General features: G+C 41.4%; 1 protein-coding gene across 9 annotated transcripts in view; it reads right to left on the reverse strand.

Annotated features, from left to right (window-relative positions):
- Window positions 1–18,663, reverse strand: part of THRB (thyroid hormone receptor beta) — a 372,559-nt gene that overhangs the window by 20,426 nt on the left and 333,470 nt on the right. For all 9 annotated transcript variants that reach the window (XM_002928031.4, XM_034662073.1, XM_034662071.1 and 6 more), the window contains 3 exons: window positions 16,194–16,294; window positions 10,802–10,949; window positions 7,474–7,679 (listed from right to left, as the gene is read on the reverse strand). In XM_002928031.4, the coding sequence (XP_002928077.2) occupies window positions 7,474–7,679; window positions 10,802–10,949; window positions 16,194–16,294 (455 nt within the window). The remainder of the gene's footprint in view (window positions 1–7,473; window positions 7,680–10,801; window positions 10,950–16,193; window positions 16,295–18,663) is intronic.

Genomic DNA, 18,663 nt, shown 5'->3' on the forward strand with positions numbered 1-18,663 from the left:
CTTTGGGCACTGCTCTTCCTCGCATTCTTCACCTCCTTGCTGGTCTTTATAATTCCTCCCACCGCAGAAGTGAGGCTCATCTCACCTGCCTTGCTTATTTTACAACTCTGTTATGAAGATCAACTGATAAAAGGAACATGGTCATACATTAAAAAAGAAAGACAGTTTTATATACACATGCACACACACACACATAGGGTGAGCTTTTTTAGAAATAAAAGTAACAGTATTTTAATATTTTTATAGTTTGGCCAAATGTCTTGTCATTGAACACTGATATATCTAACCTGACTGTATTGAATGGTAATCAGTGTCCTTTGAAATGTCGGTAAGTTAATACCAATTTAAAAAATTTCCATTTATTCTGTGGGCTCATGGAGCATTTGAATCACACCTGTGGTGCCTCTAAAGGTTTGAAAAAAGGAGGGGAATTATACAAGGAAATATGGCAATTTTAATTAAAATTAAACTTCCAAATGTAACCACCTCACAAGCTTTTCTGTTGACAAATAAATACCAGGATAGGAAAAAAAATTAAAAACCCATTAAATTGGGTATTTAATGGCAAATACAATTGCTAGAAGTAAAATCATGTACAAAGCAAATGCTTTTAATTGTATCAAGCTTTATTCCCATAATGGATCTTGGATACCAGAAAAAAACAGATAGATAGATGATAGATAGATAGAAAGAAAGAAGATGGAGTCTGAATTGACCTGAGTTAACACATGAGATATAAGAAATGAAGGGTGAGCATTGCAACCTTGTCTGTGACTTCCCAAAAGATTTTTCACATCATTTGCTACGATATTTGGAAGATAGAAATGAAGAGTACAGATACTTGACATTAATTGAACCTGTTAGACACGTTAGTACAGTTAGTAGCCTTGTAATCCATGATGTGAGATACATGTGCTCACACATACATGGGCGTGCATTGAGATCAAGCTCAGGTACTGAGGAGGAGTCACCAGGGTAGACTGTGGGCAAAGCCAGGTGTTTGCCTCAGTGGCTCAAATTGTCTTAGCTTTCTCATTGGGGTGCTTCCAGGTCTCATCCCGACTTGCCCCTTCCTTGGCTGCCCTAATGGACTTCCCGAGCCAGCTCCGCCTACCTATTCATGTCTCCTCCCCGACTTGCTTTGCACTTTTGCAGCTTGGAGCTGCCTTTCCTCCTGACTTTTGCTTTCAAGTCCCCGCTTCCATCTTATCTTTGCCAATTCCAAATCCTACCCCACTCGAATTCTATTTTCTCCTTGAAGTCTTTGCAGATGACCTGTGTGAAATGATGCCTAGCTCATTGGAACACAGATGGTGGCCCACGTACATCACTCATGTGGCATTTAGGCATTTATTACTATCACTTTCTATTGCAGTTATGTAGGTACACAGTAAGATAGGAACTTCTCGGGTGTGGAGCATAAGCTTTAAGTTTCTTTGTCTACTGTGTGGAAAACATTGGGCTAAAAGGTGGAGGACAGAATACTTGTTGGTTGGTTGCGTGAATAAATGTATGTTTATACATGTTCAACCAGTATTTATTGAGCAGCTACTATGGGGCCAGGCCTGGTTCTAGATGCTGAGGTTACATCAGTGAACAATGTACCCTCAAGGAACTTTCACTGTATTGAGGGAAGACAGATAATAAATATAAAGAATACTCTCACAGAAGAATTTCTATTTGTGGTTAGACTGGAGGTGACATGATAGTATGTGGGGGCCAGGAGGGGGATGGGCAGCTCAGAGCTTTTTGAGAAATGATGTGTGAGCTTTAACTGGAAGAATGTCAAGAAGGCAGCCCTCCACAGAGCCAGAGGAAGAGCATTTAAGGCAAAAGGAAAAGCTAGTGCCACATCCCAGGCCGGGAAGGAGGCCCATGTACTCAGAGCCCAGAGATGGCATGTGAGATGAGGGACAGAGGCAGGCAGGGGTCCCACGAGGATGGGCTGTGGGGAGGAGACAGGCTTATGCAGTGTGGCTCCACTGAGGGGCTTCAAATAAGAGTGCAGCGGGATGAGAATTTGGATGGTTATGTGGGGTAGGGATGTGGGGAGCCAGAGGAAGAAATGGGCCGGCGGCACTAGCTCTTTGGGCAGGACATGAAGTGGTCTGGACCACAGGGCAGCAGTAGAGATGCAGAGAAGTGGAAGACCTCAAACCTCTCTTCGGAGCCGGGCACAGGGCTTTCTGACTGACTGGATGTGGAGTGCGGGACAATATGGAGTCCAGGATGTCTCCTCCGGGGCAGTGAAGGGGGTGGGAGGGCACGAAGGGAGAGATTCGGGGTGTGTGCAGGGGTGAACACCTAGCTCAGTTGTGTCACTAGCTGCTGATACACAAATGGAGACTGAGTGCCTTTCTGCTTTGATTGTTCCTCAGTATTATTCAAGGTGAGTAGCAGATGCTGCCTGCTGGCCTCTTTGCAGTGGCTGGCTCAGAGCTGAGGGCTGCTTGGCTTGAACCTGCAACTCTCTGGCATATGCAGAGTGGGATGGGGCCAGACGGGACTCTTCCCTTCCTTTGTGAGATCACAGGGTATCTTCTTGCACCTTCATGAGGAGGGGCAGGAAGGCCCACACCAGACCAATGGTGATTAAAAGTCCCTGGGCTTTGGGATATTACTACAGGCTCTCCCTTTTCCTGGAATGAGCAGGGACGGATGTTGAGGATGGGGGTTGTAGGGATAATGCACATAAGAACCACTTACGTGGTTGTTAATGATGTGCTGAACACTTATATCTACAACTTTTATAACCTGTGGTGTAATGTCATCCCAGCCTTAGAGAGGCAAAGGAACTTGCCCAAAGTCACGTAACCAAAAAGCAACAACAAAATATATATATATAAAGCAACAGAGACAAGCATTGAACTCAGGCTGTGTGACTGAATCTCCATGTACATGACTATACGACCCTGCCGTCTTCTGATGCAGTTGTAATTTTGGGTGATAGTAGCCTTCCTGACTTGGTTGTTCTTGCCTTATGACCTGTCCACACAGACCATGGGGGCCAAATCACCCATTTGCCTGGCCCTTCTGCTTATGCCCATTTACTGAGGCTTTCGCAATGGAGTATGTGTGAAATCAGACAGTAGCTCTGCTGGGGAAAAGGAGGGCAGGCTGGCCCTGGTTCTGATGGTCACGTTTTACACTTGCATGGAAAATCCATCCAAAGCCGTACCTTTGCATGTGAACGAAGGGAGCAGAATAATAACACCACGTCAACAGACAATATTGTTGCTGCTACGGGGTTTACTCCAAACCGATGTCTTCCGGCCCCTGGGAGGTGTAGCAGTGAATTACCGGTGGTGAAGACACTGCCTCCCTTGTTTGGCTCAGATGGCCCTTGTTCCCTTCTCAGTGCACTTCTCTGTTTCATCATTGCTGTCACCACACCCGAAGGGTGGTTACACTGGGCACTTCTGTACCATCAGGGATTTGGGTGGATTGGAGAAAACTAGAAAATTATGATTTAAATGCTTTTGGAAGTAGTTTTAAAGAGTGCCTTTGGAATTATTATGAAAATCTACATGGCTTTTTAAAAAGTTTATTTGCCAATGACTCTCATTTCTACTGATGCAAATATAGACTTGAAACCCAGGTCAAACCACCAGTCTCTATTTCTGACTTGAGTCCTGGTGTTAGGGTGAAAAAATGAAGAATCTTCTTTTGGGGGAGTAAGTTATTTTCCTGTTCCAGATAAATGAATACTTCCAGTTTTTATGACAACATATAATTTTTAGTCCCTTCTGATATATCACTATACTGTTATTATTATATTTTTAAAGATATTATTTATTTATTTGAGAGAGAGAGGGAGAGAGGGAGAGAGCCAGAGAGCACAAGCAGAGGGGAGGGGCAGAGGGGGAAGAAACTCCCCACTGAGAAGGGAGCCCAATGTGGGACTTGATCCCAGGACCCAGGGATCGTGACCTGAGCTGAAGGCAGTCGCTTAACCAACTAAGCCACCCAGGCGCCCCTATTACTATACTATTATTAACATTATAGGTCTTCTCAAATTCTTTTTCAGAAGAAAATGGGCCATCATCACATACAAATAAATGAAATAATATGTGTAGCAGTGTTGTAAGCAGAATAGAGGCAGCCACACGGGAGACACAAATCCTAATGTGTCTATTAGAATAAAGAAGCCTATTCAGACACAGATATCATTTAGCAAAGCTGCCTTTAATGAAGGATTCTTAATGTCCTTGTGGGAATAATTCACCACTCAGTGAAATTTTTATCCTGAGCATACATACTCAATCGGAGTCACCCTTCTGCCAGGGGTATGTGTAAATATGTAAACTGGCTGAGACACAGGGCTTAACTGTACTGTCTCTGAGCATGGGCCAGTGGAACTGTACATTCTGTTTCACAAATATTTATTGAGTTCTGTTGCGGTTATCTACGGTGTGTAACAAACTACCCTAAAACTTAGTGGCTTAAAACAACAGATTTTTACTGTTGCTCAGAGTTGGGCTCAGCTGGGTGGTTCTCACTTGGGGTCCCTCATATAGTTGTTCTCAAATAGCAGCAGAGGCTGGTGTCACCTGTAGGCTTCTTTACCCACATTTATGGTGTCTGGTCTGGCAACAGATTCAGCCTTAAAAGTTACTCTGCTAAAATCTGTTGCTTAAAGGAATCACACACCCAGCCCACGTTCAATGAGAGAGAGGAACAGACTTCACCTCTCCATGAGAGAGAATGACCTGTATACACAGGGAAGAAACGATGTAATGGCAGCCATCTTTGACAAGAGCTTCCACAAGTCTCAACCACACATGTGATGGACACTGAAGTGACAATACTGAATGGAACATGGTCCTTCTGTAGAGGAGATGCCATGGTGATCCCAGTCATAAAAGAGGATTGGCTGATAGAAATGAAGCTCATTGTAGAGACAGACGGGACCATGGAGGTATTCTGATCTACCCCACCACCCCTCTAAGAAAAAAATGGCTTGAAGAAGCAGTTCTTTGTATTTGGACCAAGAGAGACAATTTGTTGAACAGATCGAGGATCTACAAAATATACATTTCACGTTGGCTCCACCCTGGGAGGGAGACAAGTGGGTAAAACAGTTACTCTGTAAATGTCAGCTTCCCAAAGAGAGCTTTTGTTCCTGGATAACCGCATGGCCCTGACAAAAACACTAATGGAAAATCATCCTGTGCCATACCTTCTTTGGTTCTTTCTGTAGATAATCAGACTGATGAAAAGCATTAGGGCCTTTGAGCTAAAGGTGCAGACCTGGTTTTAATCATTAGCCATTGTGTCATCTTTGCTAAAGAGACCACAAGGCATAAAGAGATCTGACTGGATTTTACCGTATAGAATTTGTTTCTTACCTTTCAGACGCAGCTCATGTTTCCTGCTCAGAGAGACCTTTCTGACCACCCTGTTCAGAGAAGGGAAGTCTCTCTCCACTTCCAATTCTCCATCACTCTGTCCTGTCACGGTGTTTGTTTTCCTCACTGCACATACTACCACCTGGATTCATCTTGTTTGTTTAATCCTTACTGTTTTTCTCCCTCCACCAGAATAGAGCTGACTTATTCACTTTCTGGCACACAGTAGCTGCTCAATAAATCTTTTTTTTTTTTTTTTTAAATAAAAGAACAGATCTTTAGAGTCTAGAAAGAAGCATCCTCGTGACCACTGAAATGAGTTTAGCTAGACTAGTATTCATTCTCTTTCTGGAGTAGAGAAAACTGAAGTGTAAAATTCCCAAGACGTCCAGATGTGCCCCAAATCTTCCACTTTATTTGAAATTCAGCTCTGTCACTACCTCAAATCAGGCCTGGAAATGGTTTCCACAATGTCCATTGATAGCTCACACATTTAGGGAGAGGATAGATTTAGGCTTGGGGTAGGCAGGACCCTATATTGCTATGCCTCAAATATGTTGGATTAGAATTGATCTATCTATCCAGGATTCATGTTTTCTAATTGCTGGCAGATATACTAGAGTGGGCCCGAGGATTCAAGATCAAGGCACTAAGAGGCTGCCCCTCCAGAGACATGTGTCTTTCAAAGGCTCTTTGGGTTTGTGTAGGTGGCCAAGTCCACAGTGTGGTGATTAAGAGTATGGATCCTGGAGCTGGGCCATCCATCACCACTGCTTACCAGCTGTGGGGCTCTGTAAGTTTCCTTAACTTCTCTGCCTCAGTTCTCTGCTTGGGTAAAATGGAGATTTTACCGACATCTACCTACATGGTTGGCTTAGGTTAACGTATGGAAGGCACTTAGAATAGAACCTGACACTTGGTAAGAGCTCTCTAAGTGTTTGCTAATGTTACTGTTCACAGATGCCATCAACAGAGTATGTTAGAACCTGCTCTTGACAACAGTGCAAGTAATTGATGGCAGGTGGATTATGGGTCAGCTTTTTCTTTCCAAAAATTTTCTTTAAGATTGTTGTTATACTGTTTCCATGAAAAAACCATCTCCTTATAATAGTGATGAAAACTATCTCCTTATAAGGACAATTATACACCATACCTTTTTGTTCAGATGGGAAGGAATGCTAATGTAACTTGGAGAGACAAACAGACCCACAGAATATCTGCTGCTGGGGCTCAGTGAGGTGCTCACTGTCATAAACTAAGGGCAAGGTCAGTCTCTGAGATGGTCAAACACCAGCTGGTGGTGGTGGGTTGGGTAGTCCATCTGGTGAGGTAGGTGGAAAGCCTGGACTTCTAGGCCTGGCTGCCACTTTCTAGTAGTGTGAACTTGGGTGAACCAAATAAGGCCTTTGGTTGGTTTGCATATCTGTAAAATGGGGATAGTAATTCCAGCCTAACCCAAAGCATTGTGAGGTCCAAAGGAGAAATGAATGGGAAGGACTTTCATAGTGGTTAGTTTTTATAAAAACAGTCAACATTGATCTTCCAAGGGCCTAGAAAGGCCTGTTTTCTCCATATATCCCCACCTCCAAACCCCCTCCGTACTCCCCATTCCCCTTGTCTTCCTGGACTCAAGTTCATTTATTTTAAACTAAAAATTTTGACTTCTATTGACATAAAAATACATTTGAGATATGGGACACTTCATTCTAGGGGTTATTCTAAAGAGGATATCTTGGGGTGAGTTTAGGGGACTAACTAATATAAATGGGTATCTGGGAGAAGAAATGGGTGTAAAAGGGGAAAGCTGGCAGGTAAAGAATGTTACTAATTAGTTGATTTAAGGCTGGCCTTATTAACAGCAAAGGAAACAGGTTATGTGGCGTAAGAAACTACTTTAGAATTTAGTGACTCACAAGCAACGGATGGGGGGAGTGACCTTTGTTCTCAGACAGACCTGGATTCAAATCCTGACTCTGCAAGTCACTTGACTTCTTGGGAATGCAGTTTCCCTATCGGTAAAAATGGGGGCAGTAACACCAGCATCCCAGGGTGATGAGGACTGAGTGACCTGAAGGAGAAAGTGTGGAGCATGCAGCTGATATTCAGCTGTGCTGGGAAGCCTCACCAGGAATTTCCGTTTCTGCTTCCAGTGGCTGCCTTGGGCATTGGTGGCCACGTGGGCTTCAGTGACAGTTTTGATGAGCTCCCACTCCTCGTCTGTGGGCTCTGGCTTGTGCCCGATGGATTTCTGCAGCTCTTCCCGCCGTCTCTTCTCCCGATTCTCCTCAATCAGCTTCCTCTTCGCCAGCCTCTTGCTGTCATCCAGTACCACTGGGAGGGGAAGAAAAATGAGACGACACACATGGACACTGGCAGACACGTGGCAGACTGCACGTGGGCCCCGGACCACCCATGCCAGATGGCTGAGCAGGTCCTGCACGGTGGGTCACACTGGGGTATTTTCTCCCCTTGGCAGCAAACTGCCATTGACTACCTATGGTCTGACATGAGACCTAGTGCCAGACTCCCAATGCCTGGCCAGCTTTTCAAAATAAAGCTCTGGGGGAAGTTGGACAATGGGCATCCCCACTCCACAGAAGGTGGCCCTAAGAAGAAGGAAGCAGAGGGAGGTAAAAACTGTCCTACCCATGGGTTCCCAGATGAGTCTATGATTCAGTCTATGCGTCTATAGCCAATCATCTGGATTCACTCTTAGGGTCTCTGTTCCTCCTCTGCTGCCCTCAAATGGCTCTTAGTAAAAAGAATTTCAGGTTAAAGGAAAGTTCTTGAGCAGGAGGCTAATGATCTCTTTCTCAGATAAAAAGGACCCCAACTCTTTATTAGCTCCCTCAAGGGCTCATTGGAATGAGGCTCGGCCTATCTCAGGCTGCCCAGGTACTCACTTTGCTCTAGTCTCTAACTGGTCTACCCTCAATGGTGGTTAAAGAGCCCAGGCTTTGGAATCTAGAAAGAGCTGGATTTGAATCCTGACACTACCACATTCTAGCTGTGTGACCTCTGGCAAGTTGCTTAGGCTCCTTGAGCTTTCATTTCTTCCTGTATAAAATGGGATCAACAATACTCACCTCACAGGGTATTCAATGTGCTAATGCACTACAAGTGGTCAGTAAATAGAGCCATGACTTTTACCACTTATGCAAAAGGGACATAAGAAGGGCAGATAACAAGAAACCTCTACTTCTGTGGTTATTTTCCAAAACAAAACCATTTTACAGGACTCTTAATAACTATCAATGGAATGGAAAGGCTCAGGTTTTATGCTACCAAGTCATAGTATTTTAGAACTGGAAAGAACCTTTGGTATTATCTAGCCCAACTCTCTCCTTTCACAGAGGAGAAAGTTGATCCAGAGAGATCATGACTTGCCTAAAGTCACACAGCAAGTTCATGGCAGAGCCAAGGCAAGACCCAGGACTCCTGATTCCAGTTCTACAACATCATTGTCCTAGGGCCATTTCTTGATGAAGGTGTGACCTGGTAGGAAAAGAAAAAAGCATACATAGCAGGAGGAAGAGAACCAAAAGTATTCAGCTATTCCACAAACAGAATAATGAAACCCCAGGTCATCTCAGTTGGATTGGATCATCCAAATAAGGTGAGCTATGGCAAATGTGGGAAATGTGAATGAGCCCTATTAGGTCACTTTGGTTCCCTTATTAAAGGGGGATGGGGAGTGGACTCCACTCATAGCCCCCTTTCCCAAATGCCTCCTCTGTGCTAGGGATTGTGGAATTTGACATGCATTATCTAATTTTAATCCTGAAAACAACTTGCAAGGTAGGTGATGATTTCACCAAAGGGAAACCAGAGGTTAGGTCTGATGGTCACACAGCTAGTAGGTGGCAGATATGGGACTCCAACAGTTTTTCTGATTATAAAGCCTGAGCTCTTATAATGCCTCTCAGGGTGCATTCAAAATTAATTTCCACCCAGTCCAGNCGAGCCAAAGGCAGACGCTCAACCGCTGTGCCACCCAGGCGCCCCATGCATTATCTAATTTAATCCTGAAAACAACTTGCAAGGTAGGTGATGATTTCACCAAAGGGAAACCAGAGGTTAGGTCTGATGGTCACACAGCTAGTAGGTGGCAGATATGGGACTCCAACAGTTTTTCTGATTATAAAGCCTGAGCTCTTATAATGCCTCTCAGGGTGCATTCAAAATTAATTTCCACCCAGTCCAGATTAACACTGAGCTTTTTTAACCTTATAAACATTCCTATTTTTTAACTTCTCAAACAATGAAATGGACACTCAATAGTAACAGTCACTTATGGTGACACATCTAAATATTCGGTTCTAGGTCAATCATTTTCATATATCCTTATCAGGCATATTGTTGGCAATGGCTAAAAGTCTTTAAAAGATGAAGACAGTATACTTAGCCAGGGGTGGGGATTAACCCAGGATTTCCAGCCTAAAACCCTCACACAACACTCCTCCTTTTTAAAGATTCCCTATTCTGTCTTCTTTTAGCGGCCAAAGCATGGCATTTCATGGATTTTTTTTGTTCTTGCTGAGAGAACCCTGTTTCTCACATAAATGTGAGCCATGATTATTTCATCTTTTCTGAGGAAAATCCTCATTGCATCCTTTTCTTCTTTCTTTCCTTTTTTTGCTTTTTTTCTTTTTCTTCTTTTTAAACTAAAAGTTGGAAACTTTCATTGAGGTGCAAAACACTTATGCCAACAGAAACCATTAACCCCGATGCCTGGCAAAACAGAGGGCACACATTCTGAACGACACAATTCTTATTTTATTATTAGATTAATTAAAGTGACTGGTGTAAATCCCTTGCACGGTGCGGGAAGAAGAGACTCCAGTGGCTAATCTCACCACCATATGCTGTGGCACTTTGAAAACTGGGTAGGAGGACTGGAGCTTAGAATGTTTTTATGGGCTAAAAATATAACAAACAACAACTGCAGGATGACTCATGCTATAGCACTCGACTTCACATTCTTCAGAAATTACTGAACACAATGTTTTCTGCCAGTGCCCCATCTCCAAAAATGTCCACAAAACAAATCCCTGTCTCTGTTTTTGAAAAATATTAGGACTAGTCCATGAAGCTCTCACCACACAAATGTCGTACATAAAACTATGCCTCATCAAGGGGACTGGACAAGAACACTCATTCGTAATCTGTTTCAACAGAGTATTGCTAATAGTCCTGAAGACATGATAGGGATAATTTAATCACTTCCCCTCATGTGTGGTCTAGATACTTTGAGAGTTAGGAGTTGATAGGGATGGGGTAGAATGGAAACCACCCAGCAGTGGCTGGGCGTGAGGGGTCTGTGGGAGTGCTACATGTCTTCTCTCTGTCCACATGGGTCCCTGCTTTCTTTTCTGCCTGGTTGATCTCCTTGAACCAGATCTTTCCCCAATCAACATTTCTTGAATGTGAAACAAAGGAAGAAGATTACTTACAATCTGTTGCCATGCCAACATAGATGCATTTTTTAAAGCGACATTCCTGGCACTGATTTCTTGTAACTTTGTCTATGACACATTTTCCTTCATATTTACAGGAATAGGATGGATGGAGATTTTTCTGAATGGTTCTTCTAAAGAAACCCTACATGGGAAAGAAAGACCCAAGACAACAGTTTCATATTTTCTAGAAATGAATGACTCCAGGATTTTGTGTCCATATAACAAATGGATTTTTTGATGGATTATTTTGGACCTTACCTGTGTATGGGCCTGTAGCTCCTACTTATTCATATACAGGACAATTAGCCCAAAATGAATCTAAGGAATTCTAAATCTGAGCTGAAGAAAATGTCTAGAACTACAGATAGAGTCAGTATCTTTTTGGCATTTATTAAGGAAAAGAGGTTAATGGGAAAATCCAGTGTTCATTTTTATTTTTTGCAAACATTGAATAATAAAAATAAATTATATTATTTCATTTCATAGAGTGCCATAATTGTGTTGTTAAATTAAGCTGTGAAGAACCTTGCTACACTTTGTACTGGAGAATAAAGGAGCTGGATACTTGTGATACTCTATTAATTAATAATTTAATCATTTAGTAATTAAATGGATGCATTAAACGACCTTTAGAGATTTAGTTTAGTTCTTGTTTTTTACTCTTGAAATGTCCATGGCCAGCTCGGATAACCCTTGAAACAGCAGTACTTGAAGAGTAGAAAATTCCAGTCTCTCCACCCAATTTTCCTCAGCGCTCACTGCATTGGGGTTTTTCCTTTCATAGTACTCTCTCTCCAGTATCGGTAGGCATATGCCCTGAAGTTCAATAGGTGTCTTCCTTTCTTAAGGCATGCGAGAGGGCCACCGTAAAGGCTGCTGAGGATGCCATTTAGTCCAGATTTAGGTGACATAAACCTTCTTATAGGTGTATTCTAGTAGAACCTTCCTGGACATGGTATTCCTGTCTTGGCAACAGTGCTTTTGTATTGTAGCACTAATGATGGTGAAGAGTGTGCACTTACTGTAAGGGGCATGTTGCAAAGTGCTGTAGACAACTTCCATATCCTTCTGTCTCTTCTACAACCTGATGAACTAGGTACTCTTTATATCTCCACTGTAGGTATTAAAAAACTAAGCCTCTGACAGGTTAAATTACTTGCCCCAAATCATGTGGTAAGTACACCGTGAAACTCGGCCTAGAGCTCAGGAGTCAGACTCCAAGTCTTATTTACCTAACTGCTTATATGATATATAAACTGAATCCAATTTTACTGTATTATTTAAATGTTTTAGATGAACAGATTATAAATAGCATCCCCCACCGTTATCTGTTTTAGTAGACTAGCAAGGCAAAAACAAATGTTGAAGGATACTATCTACTAAAGCTTAAAGGGATCTCTAACTTTGTTACATAAATAGGGACTGACATAATAGCTGACCTAGATTAAGCCCAAATTTGAATGATCCTGTTTAACTTTCCTTGGCTTTGATTATGTACATATACTACTGCACATTCACTCAGACGTAAGAGTTCTACCTTACAATGAAAAGGTCAAAAGTAGGATTTTTTATTGGGCAAAGCAGGATAAAATAGAAAAATGAGAGCCATGACTGAAACTAATGGACTTGATATGGGGGCATGTGTGCAAAACCCTTATCATTTTTATTGTTTAAATGCTTTTTTTTTTAAAGATTTTATTTATTTATTTGACAGAGATAGAGACAGCCAGCGAGAGAGGGAACACAAGCAGGGGGAGTGGGAGAGGAAGAAGCAGGCTCATGGCGGAGGAGCCCGACGTGGGGCTCGATCCCAGAACGCCGGGATCACGCCCGGAGCCGAAGGCAGACGCTCAACCGCCGTGCCACCCAGGTGCCCCTATTGTTTAAGTTCTAACAGGTAAACTGCCCCATTATTATTTGGATTTTGTATCCTTAAACACTTATGTCCAGTAGTTTGAATGATGTTGCTATAGTATTATAAGATTCACTCAATCACACATGGGCAGGTCTTTGTCATGCTGGTGGGTTTTCCCTGGGTGTTCAAGGTGGGCAAATTCTGCTAGAGCATGAATGTCAGGGCATGCCACAGCACTGAAAGACAAGCTGCCCCGTGAACCTCCCTACTCTACCTGCCTACTGCTGCCCTCTCTCCAATCCACCCTTCATGGGTCTTCCCTGCCTGGAGAGCAAAAGAAACCCGGAGATTCCTGGCAAGAAGACTTGTGTCAGACAGGGAGGAGAGAGGCTGGGTAGCATACCTCCTTCTGGAGGAGGCAAAGTTTCCCCAGAGGTGGCAGCATCAAAGTCCAAGGCATCAGGGAGAATGTGTGCTGCTAGGAGGATAGGATAGTTGTTGGGGAGACCCTTTTCTCACACATACTCTGAGGCTGACTCATGTCTAGAAGGGGGGGAGCCTACTGAAGAGTCTGACAATGCTAAGGAGAGAATGAGCTGTGGTATATAAGACACTGGGGTAACATTCATTTTTCCAAAAAGTCTACTCTGTGAACTTTTAAATGGAATAAATGAAATAATTTATACTTTGCTTATGTTGAGAAAGGTGTTGGGGTGGTGGGCTGTGCTATTTATAATATCATCTTTTCTATGGCATCTCTCTGATGACTTTTCTGGGTGCTTCATGGACCAAATCCCCTTTAAGATGTTGGCTTCCCCTAAGTTATAATAAAAGCATATTTGACACATGATGAGGGATCACTTCATTTGAGCAAATGTAAAGGTGCTAGATCCCTTAATTTTAAAAAGTGACAAAAATTAACTTCTGGAAGTGAACTGAATAGAAAGTATTTAATATAGTCTACCTACAAAAATCTTTTAGAGGTGAGCTAGCAAAAGACATGTCCCAGGGACTAAATAAGGCCATATATTTCATTGATGATTTGTTGGTGAGGAGAGGTTTTGCTTTTATTAATCAACATCAGAGATGTTTCTCTGCATTTTGAGGAGAACTGGATCCACTTCTTAGTGGTCTGAGTTGAGGTCCTGATTAGTGTGATAAGGAGCTAAGTGTCAATATTTGGGCAACTGCTATAAGCTATGAATCTTTCTTAAAAAAATTGTTGTGGGGAAGTGTCAACATTCTTTCTATAAAAGATGCATAAAAAACTGGCTCATCAAAATAGACAAAACAGCTCCAAAAGATTTTTGCTGTTTTCAGGGCAAAAATGGGCAAAAAAGACTCTTCCCATACACACTGCAAGTATGGGGTAGAAATATTTTTAAAGCGTAGGTTTAAATAATCAGTATGTGAAGCACAAAACTTTTCCATCTTTGGCCACTTTTAAAAAGTGTGTTTCATTTGAAAAACTCCCTTGTCTTTTCCTATGATACTTTGTCTTTATATTAAATGCACAATCTGCATAATTACCCCTGGAGAGCTTCTTTCTATTTTACAATGGAAGCAATCCTAGAAACAGGATTCTGATCTGAGATAAAGGAATAGAGGCTGAAAAAATCTAGCTTTTTGCTACATGATTTCTTCTTTTAGGTAAACCTCAGTTGAATCAGGCCCCCAACATCCTGTGATCTTGGAAAAAGAGGCCAGTGGATTTCTTGATCATGATGAAGACATACATGAAGCAGGGGCACGGGTTAATAGGCTTGATTTTCCCTTTGTTTAAGTCAATCACTAATAAGCATTAAGTCCTCTGTAAGGCACAGTCGGTCTTTAGAGTCGCTTTGGGAGTTGAGTATTAAATGGAATTTTCATTAGAGTCTCTCCCAGAATTCAGAATTTACCATTAGGAACTGATTTGAAAGAATCTGAGTGCTGCATAATCAGGTAGGAAAAGCTTTATGAGTTGGGGCTAATTTAGAAAAAAGGCCTGTTTGAATTATTGAGCTTTCAGAGTGAGAGAGTATATCTAAAGTAATGCAGTGTTATTGCTTTCAAATCAAGCCAATAAAACTGTGCTTTCAAGAGACAGTCTGCAAGTCCCCCAATTAGTGAATAGTCAGGACTTACTTGTATTCGCTTCCATTAAATTCCTTAAGACATTATTTTCATGGATGTAATAGCAATCTTTAGCACAATCTTTGTTAAAAGGTACAAATTCCAGATCAAAGGGGTCTGGATGAATGAGAGCACACTACATCACATTACAAAAGTCTTGCAGATATAGGGCCTGGGGAACTTAGAAACTTCCGGATGTGCCCCTGATTCCAATGGCTGTATCATTTAAACACTTCTAGCAGGCTTTCACTAAGTGTTTCCGAATTTCATGCACAGAAACTAGGGAATTTGCATGGAAAATCTTCCATTAGGGAAATGGGGTACCTTACCTTGAAACGAAGCTACCATGCTGATTTTTGGGGTTCAGGGTCAAAGGTTAGGAGGAAACAGGGGTAGTTGGATGAGGGGAAGAGAGAGGAGGAGGTGAGGTGGGTGACAGAAGAGGGAAGACTGAATCGTTTCATACAGTTTAATACAATCTTTGCTTTAGCGTTAACATCTTGGGATCATTTGGTTTTAAGTACAAAAAGTAAATAAAACATTTAACAAGTAAACATTTAAGAAGTCTTTCCCTGACTTAATATACTTCCTCATTTATAAAACATTAGCTGAACGCTGAATCTAGCACTGGGTTGAGCTTTATTTTTATAGTAGACTTTATTTTCTAGGCTAGGTTGTTGGACCAAAAGATATTTTCCAGAAAGCTCATCTTAATTTTGATGATGAAGAGTGTAAGTAGGCAAATTTAGGCTCACTTTCGGGAAGTGAACTGTTGATCACGGGTGTGTTCTTGTCAAGTATCTCCTGTAGATGGGTCTATAGAGCATAAAATTAGCTGATGAATGCCCAGAATTTACTTACTGGCTGAAAACTGTGCAGAAAGCCAATTTGGATAATTTCAGAACATAATTGAATCTAAGTAGCCTCAAAGATACTCTCTAATGGAACCCTTAAAAGTGACATATAAAAAAAATAAACAAAAGTGAGCATATTTACTTAGATTAATAGTGTGTGGCAGGGTACGTTCTGTCTCCTCAACCACTGGGTATAAAACAGGAGGAGAAATGGTTATTTCTTGGGATAATATATTAGAAAATATCTGTGCATTTTTAAATTCACAGTGAGAATATTAATTTCTTTTCATCTTATTAGTTCTCTCCCTGTCTTAAAAGGCAGACATTACACTCTTGCAAATTCATTTAGTTATTGTTGATTTGGAAAAAAGATAAATTCAGTTCTTAAACATGCCAAAAAATGAGGAGGACAGCCAGTCACAGACCGTGGAAGATCACGGCTGTGAATGTTGGGATTTGGTTCTAGTTTGAACTTAAAACTTCATGTTGCATTCTGGTGGAATCCTGGAAGGGGGACTAGAGCTGGGCTGAGCTCCGAGCTCACTGGTCCCAGGGCAATTACCTTGCAGCCTTCACACGTGATGCAGCGGTAGTGATACCCGGTGGCTTTGTCACCACACACTACACATAGCTCGTCCTTGTCTAAATAACTGGGGATGTACCCTGTGAAGAAGGAAAAAAGAGGAATGTAAGGGGAAAATATCACGCTAAAGTCAAAGACACACCATAGCTTGGCGGAGGATAAAAGGAGGACAGGAGGTAAGGCGCATGAGGGAGGAGGCAGGACCAAATTGTTTTATACACTTTAATCCAATTTTTGCTTTAGGGTTTCCATCTTGTGATCATTTAGTTTTAAATATAAAAGGTAAATTATTTAACAAGAAAAAATTTAAAGTCTTTCCCTGACTTCATATACTTCCTTCATATCTTATACTTCTCCACTACCTTCTCTCACACACACAGAGTTAGTAGGCCCAGGATTTCAGAGTGCCTTAGAAATAGGTATGATCAGTTTTGGTGCGCAGGTGGGAATACATCTGAGGGCTGTTGGAGCCAAAGAATCACGGAGAAAGGCCAAGATTTGAGACATCTGGAGTGCTCTGGGTTCTGGAGAACATAATCTCTTTTGCAAGCCTTATTTCAGAACTTTTTCTTAGAAGACTGGATCCACTTTGGAATCAAGGCACCATGCAATAAATTTAGAAAATTTTACAACTCAGAGATCATCAAGTACTTTTGAGGTGAACAGGCTTTCAGAAGTTTGCTTGGTCTTCCTGAGGGTCACAGTAGAAATTAAAGCAGAGATCTTCTAACCAGATATCCTGACTTCCAGTGTAAGTAATGCTGGCCTTTTTCTAAAAAAAGACAGTTAACTTTAAGTAGAATGAACAAAGCCATCTAATTTTTTTTTTTTTGGTAAACTTGTGCTGTTATGACAGAAAACCCAACAAATCTGGGTGATGTGGAGGCTCTATTTATTAAGAAAAAAAAAAAGAAAATCCAACCATGATAACTCTCTTTGGTGTACTATTGGTTTATTAATTTAAATTCCTTGGCCCAGGAAACTAAAGTTTAAAAACAAAGCAGAAGCAGCCTACTTCCCACCGGTCTTTGTCTCTTCCCCTTCACTTGTAGACAATGTTCAAACACAAGAAACTGATTCTAAAGGGCAAATTCAGTTTCATATGGTATCAGTGGTTTACCACTGAAGCACATATCTTTAGGTGAGTGCAGAAATCAAAACAAGGTCTGCTTTGTTGGGATGTGGAGAAGGGAAAGGCTGAGAAAACAAATTCATTCCTTTCCCTGATCATGGCCCCTTATGAAGTTCTTTGACTTGGTAAACTCTTAGTGGTTTCAATAAAGATTAGCCAGGTTGAAATGACAGATGACTTGCTGTATGCTTTACCATGACATTTTCATAGATCTTTTATTAAACTAGGTCACAGAGGGCTTACATTTCAGAAAAAAATCCACAAGGAAAACAGAAGAAAATGAGTACTTTTCACAATTTCTTAGAAATTTCTTTGCTCAGACTTTATTTTAGAAAAATGGCCCCTCTTGGGAGGGAGACAAATGACTTCAGAGTGAGATCTGGTAATGTACAGGATTATCTTCTTAAATATCACAGCTTTTCTTAGTTTACTTTTGCATCATGCAAACCATGAGTCATCTGTTGAATTCACTTCAAGAGTTTCAAAACTTCCATCAGACATTTTAAAAAAGAGCATTCTGGGAGGGATCTGGACAGAAAAAAGGGGACTGGAATGATTTTTGTGTATTTTATTCAATCATTCATCTATTCATAAATTCAGAAAACATTTATTTAGCATGTGTTATGCGCTTAGCACTGTGCTTGGTGCTGAAATAAGAAGGCATGGTTTCTTCCCTTGGTAATGCATGTGGAGGAAACTGAGTTCTGTACTTCCCAGTCATGGTCATTCCTCAATGAGAGAAGAAAAGGTGAAGATGAACGAAAGAACTTGAAAGATGCTAAATATCACCACAAGGAAATGCAAACCCAAACCACAATGAGACACCACTTAACATCCTCTAGGATGGTTATAATAAAATTGGTGGAAAATAATAAATGTTGGTGAGGATATGGAGAAATCTGAACCTTTATATATTGCTGGTAGGAATGTAAAATGTGCCTTAGAAAATAGTTTGGCTGTTCTTCAAAAGGTTAAACATTAAGTTACATATGACCCAGCAATTCCACTCCTAGGTGTGTTCCCAAGAGAACTGAAAATACGTGTCCACACACAAACCTGTATATGAATGTTCAAAGCAGCATTATTTATAATATCCAAAGGATGGAAACAACCCAAATGCCCATCAAATGATGAATGGATAAACAAAAGGTAGTACATTCATACAGTGGAATATTATTAAGCTGTGAGAAGGATGAAGTAATAACACATGCTACAACCTGGATGAACCTTTATGAAATGAAAACATTCTGTAAAAGAAGCCGGGCATGAAAGGCCACCTATTGTATGATTTCATTTCTATGAAATGTCTAGAATAGG

The sequence above is a fragment of the Ailuropoda melanoleuca genome, chromosome 6 (assembly GCF_002007445.2).
Source record: "Ailuropoda melanoleuca isolate Jingjing chromosome 6, ASM200744v2, whole genome shotgun sequence".
Taxonomy (NCBI): domain Eukaryota; kingdom Metazoa; phylum Chordata; class Mammalia; order Carnivora; family Ursidae; genus Ailuropoda; species Ailuropoda melanoleuca.